The sequence below is a fragment of the Zootoca vivipara genome, chromosome 3 (genome assembly GCF_965207765.1).
Source record: "Zootoca vivipara chromosome 3, rZooViv2.hap1.1, whole genome shotgun sequence".
Lineage (NCBI taxonomy): Eukaryota > Metazoa > Chordata > Lepidosauria > Squamata > Lacertidae > Zootoca > Zootoca vivipara.
In genome coordinates this window covers 111,352,514-111,369,979 of record NC_142586.1, presented here as the reverse complement: position 1 = coordinate 111,369,979, position 17,466 = coordinate 111,352,514, and the positions used below count along the sequence as shown (strand labels likewise).

The following is a 17,466-nucleotide window of genomic DNA, read 5'->3' as shown; positions in this document are numbered from 1 at the left end:
AGTGATGCTGCCAGTTAGATGTTCTCAAGCTGCAATCCATGGACCGCTGGTGGTTTGAAAGCTCAATTCAGCTGTAGAAAAGTTTTGGAAACAGTTCAGAATGTCTATCTATACTTGACCTTGCAATCAATGATATTTTTTTCTGTTGGAGATCAAGGCTGTTTGGACCAGGGCCTTTATCTGTAATGTGGTATTTTCATTACTTGCTACCTGTCAAGTCCAAATATAGAAACAAGATGAATGCTGAATCTCAAAAACATCCATTGAATTAGGAAGGGAAAACTGCAGTTATTAAATTATGAGTGCTTTGATTTGTAGAAAAAAGGTTTATTAAGTGGTATGTTGCAACACGCCCCCCCTCCTGTAATTTTCAAGTGGCCCACCTACACACACAAAAGTTTGAGAACAGATGGATTAGATCAGGCATCCCCAAACTTCGGCCCGCCAGATGTTTTGGACTACAATTCCCATCTTCCCCAAACACTGGTCCTGCTAGCTAGGGATCATGGGAGTTGTAGGCCAAAACATCTGGAGGGCCGCAGTTTGGGGATGCCTGGATTAGATGAACAAATAGTCTATGGTGATTTCAGGCAGCATCCTATATTTTATTTATTTTAAAATTTATATATCGCTTTTTTTTCTCTCAAAACAGTTTGCAATCTCCAACCCCCCCCATCCCACCTAAAAATAAAATATAAAAACACAGTAAAAATGGAGTGCAGAAACAATATAAAACCTAATACAGAACATAAAAGCATTATTACGCACTAGTAAGACATACAATCCAACAAGAGTAAAAAAAAACTACAGAAATACGAAATGCTAATTTGGGAATTGTAAACAGAGCCCATTGAAATTTTGGAGTGTGCGTAATGTGCATGTTTTGCCATCATGTTTGATTTAATGTCTCCTTCACACGTGTAAGGCACTGGCTTGATGACCGAGTGACAAAACTGGCACGTGTGAACCATTCCCAAAGGCTGAGTAATTAGCGAAGGGCAGCCAAGTGGCACTGACCACGCATGTCTCCATGGACCAGTCCTGAATTATTTAAAGTGCATCCAAGCCTCGCCCCACCGCAGCACTCTGATGCCGTTTGCTGCGGGAGCGCCCCAGAGACTACCGTGCGACCCCCAGCTCCGGAGGCGAGCTGGAAGCTGCTTGTTTTCTCGTCCTAAGACCCGGAACTGAAAGCACTTCTCACCATCAAACAAAGCAATTATCTCTCCAAACTCTGCAACCCTCCTCCGAAAGGTTAGGTCCGGAGGCCACGCTGGAAGTACTTCTTAGTGAAAAGATGGGGAAATCCTGCATGATACAGGTTCGCTCTCCGCCCTGTCCCGGTTTTTTGTTTTTTTAACTCCATGCATTTGCCATAGGTATATATATTTATTTCCACTTTCTAAATACTGGTGTATAAGGCGCCGCGTGAATGGAGAAACGTGTGTTTAAAAGAAAAAATAGCAATGATGAACGTAGAATCCATTATATGCAAAGGGATCACTATAGTCTCTAGGGAGCACATTTGCAGCCCAAGAGGTGCCGGGAAGGGTCGTAGCTCAGCGGCAGAGAATTTACATTGGACGCAGATAGTCCCAGGTTCAACCCCCGCCTCCGGCATCTCCAGGTAAGGCGGAGAGTTCATTCTGAAACTTTGGATAAACCGCTGCCAAGTCAGTGTAGACAATACTGACTAATATGATTTGGATAAATACGACAGCTTTTTGCCACGCTCTTAACGTTGCTATGTTGAGAGTCATAGCTGCCAAGTTATCCCTTTTCTCGCGAGGAAGCCTATTCAGCATAAGGGAATTTCCCTTTTAGAAAGGGAGAACTTGGCAGCTATGTTGAGAGTAAGTCCCGCTGAACTCACCAAAGGAAGCCCGCAAAAGATTCCAGCCGTAGACATTTTTGAAAGCTCAGACCTTTCATGGGAGAAAGATTAAATAAGACCCCACAGAATTTAGTGAGCGCAGACCAAGACTGCTTGTAATGACTTGAAAGTAAGCCTTGCGGTGACCAACGGTGCTTATGCCTCCTATTGCTGTCCGAATAGCCTAAGTCCTACCTCAAACTGAGGCCTGTTGCATTCCAATGGCGCTTACTCTCGTGCAAGGTAGGGTTAGGATTGCAGCCTTAACGTGCTACACTTCGGCTGGATCGTGGCAAGAAAACTCAGCCAGAGCCTGGCCGCTTTAAAGTCGAAGTCCTAGACCTAGCTGAACCTGTCGCCCTCCAGATGTTCTCCAGCTCCCATCATCCCTGGCGACTGACCTGCTGTCTGGGGCTGATGGGAGCAGGAGTACAGCAAGATCTGGAGGGCTACAGAAGCCTTGGTGTAGAAGGGAGTTGTGCGAAGCTAAACAACCACACCAGGGGAAGCTAACGTGGTGTCAGCAGTGCCAGCTTGGCCCCGCGACCTTGGGTGCCCGGGGCGGTGGGTGCCATGTAGCGTGCATGGCCCTGGCACCGACATTTGTGGGTGCCCGACCCCTTCACAGGGAATGTTGTGTGTACTCGGCTCAGGCACCCAGAGTTGGCACCCATGCTTGGTGCTCTCCAGGGGTTATGGGCTGCTACTCCCTTAAGCCCCAGAAAGCAAAGCCAGTGCTCAGGGATGGTGAAAGCGGAACCCCTCCCCCCGAACCTGGAGGGCACCACACTGACGACCCCTGATTTATTCTCTCTGGTGCTATATGTAGGGGCACGCCGTGTAAAAATCATCGGCTCTTTTGTCTTCGCCACCATCCAGCCGCTCCAGGAACCTAGAATCTATGCAGCTCACTCCCTCACCTTGTTTAGGTCTACTCGGAAGTAAGTCCCTTTGAGTTCCAGGGGGCTTACTCCGGGGTAAGCTTGCGTAAGTGATCCGGGCCCTGGAGCCAGCTGTGGGAGGCGGATCGGAGCTGGCCAAAAGACTCTCCTACTGCCAGGCCCGGCAACAAATGGTGCCTTTTAGAGGAGGCTTCTTTCAATAGAGCAGCATCCTCATCCTTCCTTCGCCCCGCCCCAGCACCGAAAGCTCCAGAGAAAAATTGTTCCCCTCCCCTTTCTTTTAAATAAAATGTACAGTATAGAGGAATAGGAAGACCGATCTCCTTGCAAGTGATCATTGTTCAGGCTTTTTCCACCCACGCGCCTGCCCTTTTTGGGGGAGACGCAAAGACCATCAAGGCAGCCCTTGAAATGTAGCCACACATGCAGGGGGTTGCTGGTGAAAACTGGCATTTAAAGGGAAGGTTCAACCGGCCGTGTATTCTAACACGGGAGAATTGGGCACCAGGTTCACACGGACGAGGAAGACACCGGCCCAGCCACCCCTTTGGAGAGACAGAATTATCTAAATGCTTTCCTCGAGGATATGTATTCTGTACAAATCTATAATACCAGGGAAGGGTAATTTCCACTTCTCTTATTCAAGGCAGACGGGATAGTTAGACAGGGAGACAGATGCTGCAGTCCTAGGCAACTTACCCCACAGAGCCTCAGTGGTGCTTGCTTCTGGTAAGCAACAAGCAAAGGATGGGGTACAAGGCCCATTACCTTCAGTGGGCAAGTTAAGCACAATTTTGAAGGCTTCCCACTGAAAACAGTGGGATTTAAGAGAGCTTAACTTTGGCTGCACACTGGACATTGTGTAATATACATCACACACTGCTTGTACACGCCCTGGAAGGAAAGGTGTGCGACGAGCTCTGAAATTTAGACTGGTCCCTCTTTAACTTTCCCCTTCCCTCCCCCCCTCCTGCCATCTTGAACACAAGCTGTGCATGCTTTTAAAAAAACTACGTGCACCCATCTACCCACAGATATAAAAGCACGTCTGTTGTGTGCAGATATTGTAAAGGAATACTGTATAGCCTACAGCAGAACTTTTTAACCTTCAAACAGTCCGATCCAATGCATGTTTACTCAGAAGTAACAGCCACAGGATTAGGGGAACTTGTTGCCATGAGTACCTAACCCACACGCATATACACATCACTGACCACACAACTTTGGAATGTCTGTATACGCGTATATACAGTGTACACACACGCACACACACGCTTACAAATAACCTGCATGTGCCCACATACAATGTATACATCTCTCTCTCTCTCTCCATTCACAAGCAGTTTTATCTATCGATAGACCCTTCTGACTGCAAAGGGTTCCTAATAATGGATTCTTTTGGGTGTTGATTTCCGAGGAAGTTTCCTTGCGCTTGCGCACATCTCCCTAGGGCGTGACTATGTATAACTTTGGGGGGGGGGTCTTTAAGGGAGTTTCCCGCAAAAAAGGGAGGGTTGACAGCTACCGGTATGCTCCTGTCCCAAACTAGAAACTGTCTCTTCAGATCCCAACTTCCATACCCCGAGCGCCTTTCTTTCCGTTGGATTGCGATCACCCTCCATCACCTCTTGAATTTTGCTCCCCAGGGAACCCAGCTGTTTAGCAAAGAACATTTGCTTGCCATTTAATCCTTGGGTTCGAATTCCTCCTTCCCCTCCGACAACAGGAAAATAACGTGTTTTGCTGTTTCTTCCTGGATTTAAAACCCGAAGCAAAACACTGGAAAACAGAGGAGGGAGGAATATGGAAGTTAAGTAGCTCTGCGTGAAAGCAAGCATGGTGTTAGGCTGAGGGCAAGATTCATGGATCCTCTCTCTCTCTCTCTCTCTCTCTCTCTCTCTCTCTCTCTCTCTCTCTCTCTCTCTCTCTCTCTCTCTCTCTCTGTGTGTGTGTGTGTGTGTGTGAGAGAGAGAGAGAGAGAGAGAGAGAGAGACGTTTCTTGTAGCAGGGTTCGGGTGCGTGGATTACACGTGGAAGGGGCTGGTAGTGGAAGGGGTATAACGCGCAATCTCCGCTGCTTTTGGAGGGCTGGTGACTCTCCTGGTTTGCGCTCCATGGCATCCTTACCCGAGGGCAAACCTCTTGAACAACGCGAGGCTTACTTTCGAATAAACGTCAATAGTCTCCGGCTTGTAAGTCTCCTTTCTAACGGATTTACCAGCTGGACAAGAGCCAAGAACCCTCTTCCTTCGGGCAGACAAAGCGCGCGCGCGCCTTACTCGCTAACTGTCCAGAAGGAAATCTGACCCACCCACAAAACCAGAGACGATGTTGCTTCAGATATCTTTCAGCATTTATTTCCAGCCTTCAGAGCGACAAGTGCGAAGGAGCACTTTAAATTTCCTATGCTATTGGCGTGTGCATTATTTGTGCACTGCTTATTTTTTTAGGGCTTGGTACATAACCCTTTGTTTTGCGGCTCGCTCTCTGCTGGAGATCCTGAGCACTCTTTCTTCGGAGTAAAGCCCTATAGAATCCAACAGATTTTCCTTACCAAGAATGCAGGGTACTTTGGAAGGAAGTCGCACCTGAAAATGTCAATGGACTGTCCGAATGAGCAATACGCTTAAGGCGAAACTGTTTTACTTAGAAGCAAATCCCACTGACTACTAGATGAAGTGTGCTTTACTTTACCACTTTCGCTGCCCCATAATATATTTGTAATATCAGGGTCTTCTCATGTTTCCAACACCTTTCCTGCCCATTTGGTCGAGACATCCCTCCCTTTTCACCTTATACTGTGTAATTCTCTCTACGGAGTCCATCTCGCTGGCCATTTTGTGTGCGTGCGTGTGTTTTGGTTCTGCCGCTAATGTTCTATTCCAGCATCTCTTCATCTTGTATCACTGCCTCTCATGGCCTGTTTTGCAGCTTCTTTTTCTTCATGTCAGCTTATCTATCCATCGATCCATCCATCCATCTATCAATTTATCTGCGCGCGCCTGGGCGCGCGCGCACACGGAGCCATTCCAAGCGGTTGTCATTTTTCATTCCCAACACTTCTCGCCTGAGAAGCGCAGAAGAGTGAGGAAGAAGAGACGGGAGAAGCGGGGAGGGGGTGGAAAAGGCTTCTCTGGGGATGCTGACCAGCTTCTCTTTGCTGTGTGCTCTTTGAAAATATAGTTGTTGTTTTTTTAAAAAAACAGTTTGTTGCTTAAGTGCGCCCCCTGGTCTTCCTATTCTTAAGAAGGGCTGCAGGGTTGGAGAAGGTAAACCAAGGAAGGCCCCCTCCCCTGCGTCCCAAGCTCAGACACCGGGAGAATCCAGCCTGTCGATTCTAGGGGGAGCCGTTGCTGTGCTGCCGCCAAACGCGCTGCAAGGAAGGAAGCAGCTGAGAGTGACATCGGCCGGTCTGCTTCCAGTCCAAGAGAGAATCTACACCGGGAGTTTCTTCTCGCCCCACAAATCGGTGTTTGTCTGATTTTTAAACGGGCGCAGATGATCCCCTTAGGTTGCAATCCTAACCGTGCCTCCTTGGAATTAAGACCTATTGAATCTCATGGGGCTCACTCCTGGGTAGGTCGGGTTAGGAACGTAGCCTTATTCGCCTTGTTCACTCAAAGAATGCCCCACTGATGTGAGAACACCGGTGGAAAATAATAATAATAAAAATAAATAAACCTCAAGTAACATTGGCTCAGAACTGCAGCAACCATTCCTCTCTATGCACACTTTGTGAGGCCCATTTAACTCAATGGGACTTGCTTCCGAGTAAACATGCAGAGGCTCAGGCTGCCTGAAGCCGCCATCATATGCACACTTACATGGGAGTAAGCCCACTGAACACACTTCAGAGTATAGATGCATAGGACCAGACTGTCACCATCAAATCTCACATAGAACACATGCGTGCTAGTTGCAACATATAAAGTCCACAGCCGTCTCCATATTTTCCTAAATTACTAGAAGTTTATACGCAACATTGGATCCGCAACTCGGGGTCCCAGACAGTTCCAGCCCTCTTCATCTCCCCGCCCGCCCCCCCCCCCCCGCTGCAGCTTAACGTCATTAATGACAATTTGGCGTGATAAACCTCCGCTTACAGCCCCGGCAAGTCGCTCTGTTTCCTTCCCTGGGATACATCGATTCCTTAGAAGCCCCGTCCTTTCCGATGCTTTTCTGTCTTCATTTTAGAGCGTTCTCTAAAAGAGCGTCGGTTTTTTCTTCCTCTAACTTCGAGTCCTGCCCGCGTTGGAAGGCAAACCATTTCTCCCCCTTCGCTGCATCTCTTCGTCTTAACCCGATCAGATCCTGGTTCTGGGAGGCGCAAGTGTGTGCGAGGGAATTTAAAAAGCTTTTTGCGAAGGAGAGACGCCTCTCTCTCTCTCTCTCTCTCTCTCTCTCTCTCTCTCTCTCTCTCTCTCTCTCTCTCTCTCTCTCTCTCTCTCTCTCTCTCTCTCTCTCTCTCTCTGTGTGTGTGTGTGTGTGTGTGTAAAAGTATGAGTCGTGAGCTCAAGCATTACTCCGATCCTAACCACGGCTGCAATCCTATACCTCCTTGCCTGGGTGTAAGTCCCACTCAGTGGTCTGAGTAGACACGCTTAGGATCGCACTGTAAACTACTTGGAAGTTAAGCTCAATTTAAATTTGCAAAATTTGCCACTTGAGTATTAAGCTGTGCGAGAAAACAAAACACTTCTGGATGTAGCAGCTCGGATGTCTCAGATGTAGGGTACAAAGGGGCTTTCCCTCGAGTAAGCAGAGACAGCTTTACAGCCTGCGTTTGTGCTAGTGTGTAGCAGAAGAAACTTGTGCGTGTGTCAGTTCAGTCTGCCCGCGTGTCAGCGAGCTGCCATCATCGAATGGGAGGTTGTGCAAATTCTTTGCGTGTGAGTCTGAGCCAGGGATACAGTGAGTTTGCATTAAGTTACCGGAGGGGAGGACTTGTTGTTTAGTCGTTTAGTCGTGCCCGACTCTTCGTGACCCCATGGACCGTAGCACGACCATAGGGGAGGACTGAGAAGGAGCTATTTTTGCTGTGTCTTTGAACCCATCGTGCTGCAGTGTGTGAAACTGGATGCGTGCGTGTTTGTTTATGCGGGCAGAGCAATGAGCTTGCCTATGAGCGAGAGCCTAACGTGTGAATGAGGCAGCAGCTCCTGGGTAACCTCGTGTTAAGAAAGTTAGTTGGTGCCTGGAAGAGGGAGGGGCGGTGGCGGGAGCTGCTCCCAGTTTCCCTTGAACTTTATAGGTCTTCAGTACGATTAGGCCTCCACATGATGGAAGCTGCATGATGGGCACGATCCAGCCAAAGTCCCGAAAGACAAGCATCCACGGAACTGAATTCTCAGAGGACGTTCCCAAGTCAGTGTGCAGCCTGAAGCAGTTTTGAATCCCCTTGATGGGCCTGATTTAGCAGCACGTGCCGAAGGCTGCAGCTCCCAAACGCCCTTAACTAGTGAGTAAACCCCCTTGAATCTAGTGGGCTTCTTTCTCTACAAACAGGCACAGCCTGCACGTTTTCCCCAAGGAGGCTTTCAACTGCTTAACTTTGGCTGGATCGTGGCCAGCGCTTTGGGTGGCACTTGCGAGGCGCGCTTTGCCTGGCCAGTGACACGCGTCGCCGCTGCCGCTGCTGTTTTATGCCTCCTTTTAGCTCAGCAAGACTTGCCCAAGCCCTGAGCGGAGTCTTCTTGCTTTTTGATTCTTGCAGACCTGCAGCTTTTTTGTGTGTGCATCCATTACTTAGATCCGACCCACCAAGCCCATGCTTCTACAAGACCATTCCTTAGCCTTGCAATTTCCATGCATTTTTGGTGTGTGCAACGCATAAAGCTGTAACACCTTTCTTCTGCCCCCCCCCCCGCAATCTTCTGCTTCCTATCTGTCTTTCAATAAGGTTGCTTGCTGTTCTCCCCCTCCGCCCCATTTTGAACATGAAACAATATAATGGGGGGGGGAATCACCCACGCCTTCTTCCAAAGTCCACTTCCCAGAGTTTACCTTTCCTTTCTCTTCCTCCTTCTCACCCGAGCCCTCTCCTATAATTTATATACTTTTCATGAAGAAAACTTCCCCTAAACTTTATCCTTTCATATACTTGTGGATCTCGTTCTTTCCTTTCCCCACCAAATAAAGTTTTTTTTAAAAAAAATATTTATTTTGATGGAGTGGGGGTCCTTTGCTGACCTTCAGCAGTGCTTCCCTTTCACCGTTCTACATTTTGAATACGGGCTTAAGCGTTGGGAGACAGATGCACTCCCCCCTCCTTCGTCAATTTCAACTCCCTCTTGTCTGGTTCATCTTCTAGGCTGCCTCTTACCTTTAAAACGTTACACCCTTTCCCCTCCTTGGAAAAGACCCTGATGTTGGGAAAGATTGAGGGCACTAGGAGAAGGGGACGTCAGAGGACAAGATGGTTGGACAGTGTTCTCGAAGCTACGAACATGAGTTTGACCAAATTGCGGGAGGCAGTGCAAGACAGGAGTGCCTGGCGTGCTATGGTCCATGGGGTCACGAAGAGTCGGACATGACTAAACGACTGAACAACAACCCTTTCCCCTCACTTATTTGGTCTTTCCCCTTCAGTGCAATGTGGGTGGAGAATCACAAATACGATTCCTTCTCCATTTTTTCTAATCTTCTACCTCTTTTAAATATATATAGTAGACACCCTGCTTTTTAAACAACACTTAAAACATTTTCTCTTCCTTATATATATTTGTACAGTGCATTGTCAGGGACTGAAAGACCAGCCCCAGGGTTGCTTCCTCATTTACAATCAGGATCTGCAACCCACTTACTTCAGAGTAATCCTATTGTCTTCCCATAACAACGAACCCTCAATGCTTGCTGCTGCAACAGGTCAACTTCTAACTCTGCAACCTGTTCTAACCTGTCTGATATTGCTGCTGCTGTTTTTCTCAGTAAGATTTCAATGCATAAACCCGGGCAAAAGATTGCTGTCACTGGCCTGGGGAGTGGGGCAGATGTGAGTTAGGGTGAAGGAGTCAAGAAGGCTGGAAGATATTACCCCGCAGTCCGATCCTATGCATCTTTTCATCGAAGCAAAGTCGGCTGTTGTCAATAGGGCTTCTTCTCATGCTTTTAAGTATTCACTGGGTTACAGTGTCTACTCAGATGTAAATACCACTGAATTCAGTAGAACTAGCTTTCAGGAAAGTAGCCTCTCCCTCCCAAGTGGACATTTTAAAGTGTGCGCGCTTTTGTCTGTTGCAGGGCGAGGATTCGAACCTCCTGCTGACCAGGGAGTTCTTATCTCTCCCCTGGGGCACTTCATTTCGCATTAATTCATGCCACGGCCACTTGCTTAGATTTAGACCAATTCGAGGGAGGAAGCGCTGTCCATGGATACGAATCCCGACAAGCCAGGAAGAGCCTCCCTGGTTAGGAGCAGTGTTCCTGCCCGCTGGAGCGAGGCGCCCGCCCGCCCGCCCGCCCACAAACACCAGCTCTGCCGTGTGAACTCCCCAGGGACAATCCGCGCGACAAACCTGACATTGTAGGCACGCACTTCGCCCGATTGCCACCACTTCCCCAAAACCCTTTTCTTTTTAATTGCGCGGTCAATTGCGAGCTGCAACTCGCTGCGAAAAATATTTTTAAAGGGGACACCGGCTTGCCGTGGCTTTTGACTTGAGATGTTTGTTCTCTTTGCGCGCTTTCCCCGCCCCTCTCCCTTTCTAGCTTTTAAATTTCCCTCCTGGCTTAATTTAAAAAAGAAAGAAAGGAAAGAGGCCCCCCTCCCTTTCTTCCGAAACCAACGTGCCTCCTTTTCTTCTTGGTCACTCACTCTCTTGCTCCTGGGCTGGTGCGCGCCTTTACGCACGCCTCTCTCGCCTTCCCTTTGCCTCTCAACCCCCCCCCTCCGTCTTCTACCACTCCTCCCTCCGGAGGAGCAGCCGCCGCCGCCGCGTGTGCCTGATGCCTCGGAGGGTAACCCCCCCTCCCTGGCCATTGGCTTGCCCTGCGCCGGGCTCCCCCCCTCACTCTTTTGCTTGATCATGTCCAGCCCCCGATGACTGTCCATTGGCGTGGCGCAGTCTTTCCCTCCTCCCCTTCCCTCCAGTTTCGCCCTGCCCATGTTTTCTATGTCTGTGTCCATCCAGTCGCTTGACGTTCAAGTTCGTAGGGACGTCACGTCCGCACTTGAACTTGCAGCTCAGGGGGGCTTTTTGCCATTTTTTTCATCTCTCTTTCTCTCTCTCTCTCTCTCTCTCTCTCTCTCTCCTTTCTCTCTCTCCTTTTTTTCTCCCTCTCTCCCTCTTGCACAGAAAGGGGAAAAAAGCAAAAGAAAAAAAAAGCAAAGCCATGACTGCTATCCCACAATTCATCTTCCCCGCGCCATCTTTGTATTATTTCTAATTTATTTTGGATGTCAAAAGACATTGATGAAGATATTTTCTCTGGAGTCTCTTTCCTTGCTCACCCGGCGCTTCCCGATGTGATCCGAGCGAGAGAGCTCCGCGCGCGCCCGCCCGAGCCACCAACACCACGATGTCTCGCCGCAAGCAAGGGAAACCCCAGCACTTAAGCAAACGGGAATTTTCACGTAAGTAAAACATTCTCGCCTCCTTCCTTTCTACCTCCCCCTCCCTTGCAAGATATAGAATATATATAAAATAATTACATTTGGTTTGCATTTTGCAAATTCCAACCTTTTGTGCATGCATTTTTTTAGTTTTGCAAGGAACACAAAAAGCAACTCACCTTAAAACTCAGCCCCCCTCTTTTTTATCGCTACCACCTAGATTACTTTTCAAATAAGCTCATGTTGGCAAGCACGCTGTCTCTCAAAGTTCCCTTTATTTTCTTCTTTCTTTCTCCAGTTGATTCTATATTTTGCCGGAAGAGAGCGCGAGTGTGTGTGTGTGTGCGCGCGCCTGCAGCTTACAAATGAATTGCAACTTAAAGCAAGCGAGCAAAGACATATTTTTGTGTGCTTGCGGGGTGGAGTGGGGGGAGGCGAGCTTTTGAAAAAGGAGGAGGAAAAAGTGAGAAAAAGATGTGTACGGTTTGAATCGGGAGTCGATGCTCTCATTTCACTCGGGCAAAGAGATCGAGATTAGGAACTCTTGGGGCGCCTTGTCATATAAGGAGACATCCCCCCCTTTTCAAATCTGCTTAGCTCCCTCAATGGAGCCCCCTTTTTTGTAGACACTAAAAAGTGCAAAAGGGGGACCTTCTCGCTGCTTCTTTTGTCTCCACTGGCGAGATCTGGGGTGGTGGGAGATCGCTCACCCCCACCCTTCGCTGCGTGTCCCGCTCCTTTCTCTCTCTCTCTCCCCCACCGCCAAGCTTCGCACAACGAAAGGGCAACGAAGAGGGCAGACGTGGTGTCTGTTTTGGGCCGGAGATCGGCTGCTTTTCTTTGCTTCTACCGCCACGATTAAGCTCTCCTTCCTCCACAACACCGCCCCCCCAAGCTCTTACCAACAGTCGTTTTTCACCCCCTCCCTCCCCCTTCCCTCCTCAACACCCAAACTCCTGCTTTGCAGAAACTTGGGTTTCTGCATGCATGGAGCGAAGAAGGGAGAAAGATCGCAGCGTGTGCGTGTGTGTGTGAGAGAGGAATTCCCTTCCTCTCCCTTCCTCGTACTATTTTTTGGAAGATTTTCAAGAAAAAAAGAAAAAAAAGTGGAAGTGGATTTTGATTGGGAAAAATCTCGTGTCTGAATGTTTACAAGCGCCTCGTGTGCTGCGGAGTCGCTGCCAGGAAAACAGAGCAGGAGAAGAAACGGCTTTGGAAAAGGGGGGGAATGAATACAACGTATACGCAGAGAGAGAGAGAGAGAGAGAGAGAGGCGCACAAATGCAAGCTATATAGATTTTCTGTTTAAAAAACCCAGAAGGCTAGATCTTGTTGTCTCTGATCACAATGAGAAAATGATTACCAATAGTAATAATAATATTAATTAATAATAATTAACAACCATCCCAGTCCTAGACAACTCAATACCAAAAGGGTTTTTTCGCCCTCCTAGTTTTTATTTAAATGCTGCTATTTATTTAATGGTGTGGTGGTGTTTTTTTGCAACGCACAGGCTTCCTTTCTCCCAGGCAAGCGGTGCACAAAAGCTTGAGCCGTGCTTGCTAGCAAACACAAAAGGGAAGTCTGGTCTGGACTTGAGATGGTTGGTTGAAGGCGGGCTGGCGAGGTGTGGGGGGTGGGGAGAGAAGAGAGGAAGAGATGAAATGTACAAGTAGTGTTTGTAAAAGAGAGAAATTTGCATGCTTTTTTTTGAAGGCAGGGGAGATGTTTTGTTGCCCTTTCCCCTTCTAATTTTCAAGATTAAAGCCCCCTCCCGGGCTTTTGCAAAAGTTTGTATTGTAGCCTTCCCCCCCCCCCAATCCATAACCTCTGTCTGAATTGCAATGCAAAGTAATATCGCTTTTGCAACACACACGCTTAGTTGAAGTGAGCCTGCGATAGATTTTAAAAGCAACACCCCCTCTCAAACATAGCTGCCAAGTTATCCCTTTTTTTAAAGGGATTTTCCCTTATGCTGAATAGGCTTCCTCGCGAGAAAAGGGAAAACTTGGCAGCTATGCTCTCAAAATGCATGGGTTAAAAAAGATGTATTTTAAGACCTTCTCCACAGATTATTTTTCTATCTCACACCCCCTCTTCTGCTGATTTCTTACATTTTTTAAAGATGCAGAACGGTGCGTTGTGTGTTGCAACATAACTGTCACACTTTCGGACGTCCTATCGGCACCCAAACACGTTGCGAGATTCTCCCTTCCTTCAGCCAAACTGATAACCTAATTTGACTCTTATCTCAAACATACCATGGTGGGAGGGGGGTGAGGAAAGAAAGAGCAAAATGGAACCTTTAATAAAAATATTTTTAAAAAGTCTCCCCCCGTGGAACCACCCCCATTTCAAGATATGTAAACTAAACCCCCAACCTTAAACCCCCTGGCTTCCCACCCACACCAAATTCCTAGAGATTTTAACAGTTTAAAAAAACGAATAGACACATACACAAAAATGCAACTTGTTTGTTTGTTTAAATGATATTGGGGAGTGAGTGTTTTAGGGGCACTAAGTACAGTTGCTATGCAAGTTTTGTTTTTCCTGTCCCCACCCCCATTTCTGAGCCTTGGGGCTCAGGGTGGAAAAGGAGGAGATGTGTGTGTGGGGGGGGGGGAATCTTGTGTGGGAGTTAAAACAATTCTTTGCCTTTTTTAATTTAAAAATGCAGGTTTTGGCCACTAGGAGGCAGAGTGAGATCAAGAAACCCCAGCGAACTTGAACCTGATCCGTTTTGCTCCTATCTTTTAATTTTCTACATTTCTCGTTTGGCAAAGGAAGAAGGGGTGAGGGTGGGGTGCGCGCATGAGTGTGTAGAGATTCCTCCCCCCCTTCTCTCTCTCCTGCACCCACCCATAATTCCACTCCTCCTTCTTTGTCTTTAGTTTTTATCTTAGGGTAAGCTTTCAGATTGCACCTTTACAAGCAGTCCTCCTTCCAGGATATATCTGTTAAAAGCTTTCATTCTTCCTGTGAGACCCACCCCCACTCCAAATAAATCCCCCCGCCTGCTCACGTTAAGGAAAAAAAACAAAACACTGTGAAATTAAAAAGAGGGAAACAGTTGATCTTTTGACACTTGGATTTGCCCTGTCATCCCCTCTTATTAAACATGTCCTATATAAAACACTTAAGTACCGTACAGAGCAAGCAGTGTGAGACGACCCTCCCCAAGACATATGTTAAAATCTTTCCCGCAGATGCACCTTAGATTGTTAAAGAAGGCAAACTCTGCAAAGATGCCAGGATGTTTTTTTCTTCCCTGCGACTTTTTGATTCTTTGGCTTGACTTGCAAGAGCATCTGCTTTTGTTTGGGTGGCTTGGTGGGGATCTGTTATCCGTCCCCCTCCCTTTCCCTGGATCCTATTTGAAAGCTGATCGCTACTTTTGAAAATAAATAGAGCTGGGTTTTTGTTTTTAAAGTAGATCCAAAAGAAAACGGCTGGCCCCAGTCAAGGAGGCCAGGAAATACCTTGGCTTGGCTTGCACGTGTTTGCAGATGAGGCATCCCTGCCTAGCACTTCTCCCCCCTCCCCATTGTGTTTTCCGCTCTTTCCCAAGTTCACTTCCAGATCTCCGTTCACCTCAATACTACACGGTCACTCCTTTTCTTTTTTCGTGCGTGTTTTAATTCATCCTTCTTCCACTTCTCCAGCTCAGCTTTCATGTGCTTCTTCAAACCACTAAACAAATCCTAGCATTCCCTTGGAAGCAAACATGAATCTGGGCAACTAATTCTATTTTTATTTTTATACATATATTTGTTTAAAAAAATCTTTTTGGAGGGTGCTATGTGTTTAGTTGCTCTCTGTTGTTTCTGGTTGAGGTTTCATTGCTTGTTCCTTGCAGATCCATTTTTCGAAAATGAAAGGCACATTTATTTATTTTTAAAAATTCAGGAATATTGTTTTTCCTTCCTCTCTTCTTTTATCCTCCCTTCTGCTCTTTGGAAAGAAACGGAAATCCATGGCCCCATGAAATACTGAGGTTTAATAATAATAAAATTCCTTATAAACAGCAGCTAAGATACCTATTTTTCTTGAGGATCCATTGATTTGAGCTGAAAAAATCAAATGCACAAAATATAGTGGAAGTGGTGGTCACTGAATTAAAAAAAACCTAGCATGCAATCCAGGATTAGCAATAATAATAATAATAATAATAATAATAATAATAATAATAATGAATTAGGTACTTGTGTTGTGCACCTGGTTTCAAATAACAGCAATACCATGCTTTCTCTGCTTTAGGAAAGCTTTTGGAGCAAGCTCTGTGGCAATCCTGTTTCAAACACTGTGCTATCATTCTTCTTAATTAGCAATCATTTACGTTAAGAGCACCGAAAAATATGTGCAGGGTATGGGTTTTATATCTGTACATTTGAATATCTTGTTATTTTCAAGAACTTTGCCTCCTATAAAATTAATTGGCTGAATGCAGAGGTGTAATCAACAACGTTTTTCAGCTGCCTCTTCATTTACTGGTTTTGATGAGAATTCAACCGGTTTCATGGGCTTCACAAGAAATCTCTTTTGCTGCCCATTATTTAGCATGATTTTTAACTGCCTGGAAAAAGGGTTCTGTCTTGCCTTGCTAAACCATATTACTAATTTCACAAGCACTTCAGGCCTAAAATATTGCAGTTTTTTTTCTAATTGCTAGGGAGAAGTTGCTGTCGTTGAGAAATATTTAATTGTTCTGACATTTTTGCTGCTTAGACTGTGCTCTGAAGTTTGCAACTGGGCTGGTAGTGATGGTGATTATTTCAGGTTTTAAGTGTCTTTCAAAGGGAGAACATGGCCTTGTGTTGCTTGCCACTTTGTAAAAATGCAGCCTGATACTCTTTCTCCTAAAATAAAATAAAAATTGCAGATGTAGAAACACCCGTATTCTCCATTTTCTCTCATTTGGACTATTAAATACTAACACACATGATTATGTCAGCGTACTATTTATGTCACTGTACTATTTATGGTCAAAGGATCTGATATGAAACCTCTGTACTGTACATGAGAATTTACAGTATAAGTAAAAACCTAACCTCTATATTTCTGTAATTGACCTTACCTTAAATTAGGAGCAAAGCTTGAGGCAAAATATGTATACATAGAGAGACTGTATCTGTAGGGTACTATTTGGAGTCCAGATATGAGAGATGCAGTCTCTTAAAATATTACGCTATTCTGCATGGTTGGGAATTACTCTTGATTCCCCCTTCTTCCAAATACTCTGCCTAGAAAGGACTGAAATAAATATAACCTGAGTGTGCTGTAATTTTTTCATGCACTTTATCAAAATCTGTTCCAATATGGTGCAGTCAAATTAAAAATCTATTTTTTGATTCTCTGTGGCTTTAAGTTCATTAAACGTGAAATTGGCCGCATGCTAAAGAAGGTCAGGCTGATTAACTGTTGAGGTGTTGCGTCCTGCCACACTTTCCTTAACTAGCTGCGTTTGATATTTTGTAAGGACGCAATTTCATGTTTGTAGTTTTAAGTCCTGGGTCGTAGATCTAGAGAAATACACTCTGGACTAGATTTTTCTGTTTCTTTCTGAAAGACTCTTTTTGCAGAAAGTAACACACACAAAAAAAGGAGTTGAGATTGAGAGCTTCCTAATATGAATCTGCCTTGTTAAACTATCCACTGACAATAGTGTGTGCAGAAACATGCTCTTAATGGAGCTTTCTGGAGCTCGTTCAGGAAATTAATCAACTCTTGACAACATTAGGAAAGGTTGTTCAAATCTAAAGGAAGGACTTAACCACTCTGGTTATGAAAGCTGGAATTTAGTTGTCTTTATACAGATTTTTACCTTATCAAGGACAGCAGTGTTAATGCATTCGGAATGATTGGGGTATTCCTTTCTTGGGTGTGTGTGTGTGTGTGTGTGTGTGTGTGTGTGTGTGTGTGTGTAAATCCTACCTCAGGCTAATTGGCTTATTTTCTTAGATCTTCAAGAGTGCCTTACTTCTCAAAATTGTAAGGAGCAATTGTTCATAGATATATATTTGGATATAAAAATATGGGTGGTGTGGTTGAAAATCACTTTTAGAAAACATGACAATAATAATATGATGGGTCGATTTATAGAATCATTACACATTACCTTTGATTTTTCTGTTTGTTGGATT

The 17,466-nt window shown here is 46.0% G+C and overlaps 2 protein-coding genes across 3 annotated transcripts in view; one reads left to right on the top strand and one right to left on the bottom strand.

The window, feature by feature from the left end:
- PAPOLG (poly(A) polymerase gamma) overlaps positions 1 to 10,900 on the bottom strand; it is a 128,745-nt gene extending 117,845 nt beyond the window's left edge. The window contains exon 1 of the mRNA XM_088665452.1: positions 10,786 to 10,900. Within this exon, the coding sequence (XP_088521578.1) occupies positions 10,786 to 10,900 (115 nt within the window). The remainder of the gene's footprint in view (positions 1 to 10,785) is intronic.
- BCL11A (BCL11 transcription factor A) overlaps positions 10,715 to 17,466 on the top strand; it is a 160,220-nt gene continuing 153,468 nt past the window's right edge. The window contains exon 1 of one of the 2 annotated variants that reach the window (XM_060273146.2): positions 10,715 to 11,347. In XM_060273146.2, coding sequence (XP_060129129.1) covers positions 11,293 to 11,347 — 55 coding nt within the window. In that variant the 5' untranslated portion in view covers positions 10,715 to 11,292. The remainder of the gene's footprint in view (positions 11,348 to 17,466) is intronic. The other variant, XM_035110916.3, reaches the window with a different exon arrangement.